Raw genomic sequence first — 5,095 nt, forward strand, 5'->3', positions numbered from 1 at the left:
TTGCAAGGGGAATCATAAGGAATACCTGTTGGCTACATACTGTAAGTATTTAGCAGACAGTTTACTTGCATGGCGCTGGCCAGGTATAAAGAATGTCCTCTGAGCCTGAGACATAAAATGAAAATCTGAAACAGGAAGACGGAATTTTACTAAGAGTAATGTTACCTCCAAGTTCCATATTCACATCACTAAGGGTATGAACCTCCCCAAGTTATGAAACAAAGTCCAGGTTCATATTTTGCTGATCACTTTTTGAACCCACTGGCAAGTAACCAAACAAGTCCATTGCTTCCTTGCAGTATTCCTCAATCTCCTTCACATTGTTGAAGTCCATAGTCTTCCTCCACTGTTGAACAACATTTGAAGACTTTCTAGAAAATGTCATGAACGTGTTCTTTTCCCTAACATTAAAATGTGTGATGTTATATACCCATTGCTCCAGATCTGGAGTCATTTTAAGTCCAGAAAACTCATAGATTTTTTTGGTATTCGCGATAGGTTCTCTTGACAAGTCCTCATGACGAACGAGCAGATATCTTCTCTTTAGGTAATCTCCTGCTGTGTTGACCATTTTGTTTATGTTTGCCTGTGCTTTGCAGATTGTGGCCATGACCGGACCTTTTGTGTCTGTGTCATGTTCCTTAAGCACAATAGGATCATCAACACTGAGGTCAAAGTGTTTCCTCGATGATGCTATCGCCCTGGGGTCTCTAACAAGGTGGATGATCCGAAGATCAAGGGCAGGGTCTCGAAAAAGTGGAAGGAGAACAGAGTAATCTAGAATTCGTACTGTTTTCATGACCCTATGGCTGTAGGTGCCACATGCCTTTTCCATTTCATCGAAGGTGGATTTCTTACACTGCTGGAAACATTTTGACCGATTATAGCCCTCCGGTGGTAGAGGAAGTGAGCAAGATGGTAAGGAACACAAAGCTTGACTTTCTGCGAAGAAAGATATGCTGGAAATGAGCTGGCGATCACCGCTGACATAATGTTGTAGTGGAGTAACATCACAGGTGAAAAGCGAATGAATGAGGTCTCTGACTGCGTAGTGAAGAAGCTTGGCACCTTCTTTTCTAAATCTCATCCAGACTGAGTGTCCTGGCTCAAAGAGATAAAAGACATCAGGGTGGTGATTGAAGATCTGCCCGATGAAAGAAGAGCCAGAACGCCAAGAAGATAGAATGAGAACATGGATGGGTGCTTTCTTTGTTTCATCGGAGTTTGACAACTTGGAGACCGGACTGACTTTAAAAAGCTGATATGAAAGGAAAATTATGTATAAAAGTACACAGAAGTAGAAGACCGAACGGATGGACATGGTGCCATGAAACCTAAGAGCAGAGATGGTAGAGATCAATTAGGAGTGAGGGAGAGGAAACAAGAAGGCTTTCCACAATTTAAACAACAAAACATAAAAGTAAAAAATACAATAGAAACGTATCTACGTATTTGTTCACATCGGCATAGTTTTCCATACTGTTTGGCTCCTATGAGCAAGCTTTGCCTTCAGAAACACAGAAATAGGATGAACGCCATTGTAGGTCAGTAAGAACTGTTAAGATGATTTGGGGCTTAAAATTTCATCCGTCAAGAACCCGAAGACCAAAATATCAACAGGGAACAAAGAAGCATGAAATGTATTAATTGTATAGCTAAAATCACAACTAGTCCTTCTAAGAGTAGACAGTGGACATTGACTTCTTACCGTATGCTCCAATTCAAGCTGAGTGAGGAGACCAAGTGAAGATTCTTGAATTCATCTTTCCTTCCTCCATAAATTTTTGCCTTTACCATTGGTAAATAAAAGGGGTTGCGTACCGTTTAAAACTCAAGCCCATAAACATGTCAGCAAAGTTGGAACATTTCCTACTTTAGCATAGAAAACAATTAAAACAATGAATACAAATCAACAAACAGAACAGATCGCTGTGGGAGACTAAATCCAAATTTATGATCTACAGTAAGCAATTATTCTACCTCGTAGAGCGGAATCCTTAGTTCTGGAGAAGAACCTGTTAATGGTTTGGAGTAGATGAGAGCTAAATAAATGCTTAAAAGAACCTCCTGAGATATTTCCCTTCTTTAAATACTTAGTTAAATGTTAGACATGTGTAAGGTTCTAGCAGGTACGCGGGATGCAGTGACGAGCAGGAGGCAGAACAAAAGTTAACGAGTTTTTTATGTAAAAGTAATGTAACAGTTGATACTCCACACAGGGAGAAAACTATTAGCGTAATGTAGATGAACAAAGAGTATACAATTAAATAGGAACAATACAGATTAAAATAACGGGTTAACTTATCAGCCTGTGGTTCCCGGACGGAGGAGGCTGCAAAATCTCACAATGGCGCTGTATATGACGGGAAAAGTCTCTGTTCGGAGGACTGCCTGTGGTATAGCGTAGGAGGAATGAAGTCCCGGAGAGGAGGCCGCGACCATGCGACCAGCCTCAACGTTCACGGTTTGGTAAATACTGTGTCGTGCACTGGTGGCAGTCAGCAGTACAGTTCGTCTTGTACTACTAGAGTTGGAAGCAGAGAGGTATTGGTCTCTGAAGGTACACAGACTCTGTGCTTGGGGAATAAGGGAGTAAAACACGGCTCTGCTTGTTGGTGCCGGACTGCGGAGAGGGAGTCAACCTTCTTCTGTCTCACACACTGTCTTCCTGCCAAGGCCCGCATCCTTACGCGCGCCGTCCCCTTTATCTGAAACTCGCCCTCTACAGTCAGGTGCAAAGGTCTCTTCCAGTCAGAAAATGCCTCCCCCGGCATCAATGGTGACAACCCCGACACTTACGGTCCTGACACAGAAGAGATATCCTGTTCCGACATCGGTACTTGCCAATAGCCACTGTCGAGGTCCAGCGTCGAGAAGACTTTGGCCTTTTCTAGTGCAGACAAGGATTCTTCAATCCGGGGTAATGATATGAATCTCTCACGGTACAGGCATTGAGCTTACAATAATCCACACAAAAACACAAGGTGCCGTCCTTTTTACACACCAGGACTGTAGGAGCAGCCCATGGACTCTGACTCTCCCTAATGACACCTTTCTGTAACATCTGACTTAACATACTCTTCAGTTCTTGGTACAGCTGTGGTGGGATTTGTCAATATCGCTCTCTTATAATAATAATAATAATAATAATAATATAATGCCTAGGGTAGGCAGCCTCCAATAAACAGAATCATTAGAAAAGGAAAAAGAAGCTATTGCCTTAAAAATTTCAACACTTTACTAGGAATGGATTAAAAAATGTATCTTATTAGCATTCAAAACCGTAAAAACATGGAGACACAATGTGCAAAAGATAGAAGCCAAACCAAGAGGTAAAATGCCCCAGGTTACCAATAGGCCCCAGAGAAATCTATACGCGAAACGCGCGTCGGGGTATCCAGCCTACATCCTACAGGTGTTGTGCCCATACCACTAGTGTTGTACTTTTTGCATCTTGGTTACCTTTTACCAGGCATGTTTCTTCTATCACCTTTTATAGCTACTGGCCAGCATTTAACTTATCTATTGCACATGCATAAACGCACTTTATTTACTAATATTATGTACTGCTCATCTTTATCATTTTTTTTTTCACATTTTTCATTACCCATCAATTGTTAGATTATCTTTGGAAATTCTATTCAGTTCATTGGTCAGTGTAATTATTGCAAGACGTTGCTTAACCTTGATACACTTTTTTGTACTTATTCAACAATTATCTATTCTATTGATTGGCATATTTCTGTATCAAATATTCTTTGATCTACCTATTGGCAATAGCTTCTTTTTCCTCTTCTGATGACTCTGTTTATTGGAGGCTGCCTACCCTAGGCATTCCATATGATTTGAAGTCATTGCAATATTAGTTGCAGGGTCAGATAAATAATTTGATGGAGACCTCCCATAGCGCCTCACTTCCGGCAGTGGCTGTGACGTCAGTACCCTCTGATGTACAGTTGGTCTTTCCCGTACCTGTGATATTCCTCCCTGATAAATTTTCAGGAGAGAAAGACCAGTTTAGGGTATTCAGGGAGAGCTGTAAGTTATTTTTTACCTTGCGGCCCTGGTCGTCAGGGGAGGAGTTCCAGCAGGTGGGAATAATCATGTCCCTAATGCAAGGGGGTCCTCTGGGCTTTTTCTTTGTCCCCACAAGCCTCAGAATAGTTTTCTGTTGATGGCTTTTTTGATAGTTTAGGTCTGATCTATGACGAACTCCACAGAATCCAGATCGCAGAGGCTAAGATTATGAACCTGGCACAGGGGGTCGAACAGCTGAGGACTACTGTACTGAGTTACAGCAGTGGTCCACCAAAGTTCTATAGAACAATGCTGCTCTCAGGTGCCAGTTCCAAAGAGGCCTTTCCAAGACACTCAAGGATGCTCTGGTCCTCCATGACGCCCATTGTTCTCTGATGGAGGCCATAACTCCGGCCATACGAATGGACCGCAGAATCCGTGAGAGACATGCTGAACAGCCGGCCACATGTTATGCTTCCCTGTTGCAGGTCAATTTACCCAAGGTTAGAGTTGCTAGTCTTCGTGTTGCAGAGACAAGAGACAAGATCTCGGACTATGTATATACTTTGGTCTCTCTGGACATTTTGATAAGAATTGCCCAACTCGTCCTCAAGCCACCAAACCATTGAGAGAACATCTTAGTCTGGGTGATGACTGAGGAGGTCACCCAGACTCCCAGGTACCTTTTTCTTCCTCTGATAAAGTACTGATTAATACGATGATTTCCTTCGAGAGCCACGTGTTATCAACATTGGCATTCATTGACTGTGGCTTTGCTGATAACTTTATTGATTCTGGACCAGTTCTGAAGTTAGGGTTAGGGAGAGTTAGTTTAGAAAGACCCATTCAAATCATTGCTCTTGACACGACACCGTTAGCTCATAATTTTATCAAGAGAGCAACGGTGGATTTCACTCTCCAAGTGGGAGCACTCAACTCTGAATCCATCTCCTGTTTTGTGTTGGATAATTTACCTGCTGGATTGGTACTGGGGTTTCCATGGTTGCAGACTCACAATCCAGTTATTCATTGGTGTCTGAAGGAGATTGCGAAATGGAGTCCCAACTGTTCCAAGAAA

The 5,095-nt window shown here is 42.3% G+C and overlaps 1 protein-coding gene across 1 annotated transcript; it reads right to left on the reverse strand.

The window, feature by feature from the left end:
* Positions 1 to 211: 211 nt before the first annotated feature.
* Positions 212 to 1,321, reverse strand: LOC138667848 (carbohydrate sulfotransferase 4-like). Its single transcript, XM_069755934.1, has one exon. The coding sequence runs from the start codon at positions 1,319 to 1,321 to the stop codon at positions 212 to 214; it is 1,110 nt and encodes a 369-aa protein (XP_069612035.1).
* Between the last annotated feature and the right edge of the window lie 3,774 nt (positions 1,322 to 5,095).

Source organism: Ranitomeya imitator, chromosome 2, assembly GCF_032444005.1.
Source record: "Ranitomeya imitator isolate aRanImi1 chromosome 2, aRanImi1.pri, whole genome shotgun sequence".
Classification (NCBI taxonomy): domain Eukaryota; kingdom Metazoa; phylum Chordata; class Amphibia; order Anura; family Dendrobatidae; genus Ranitomeya; species Ranitomeya imitator.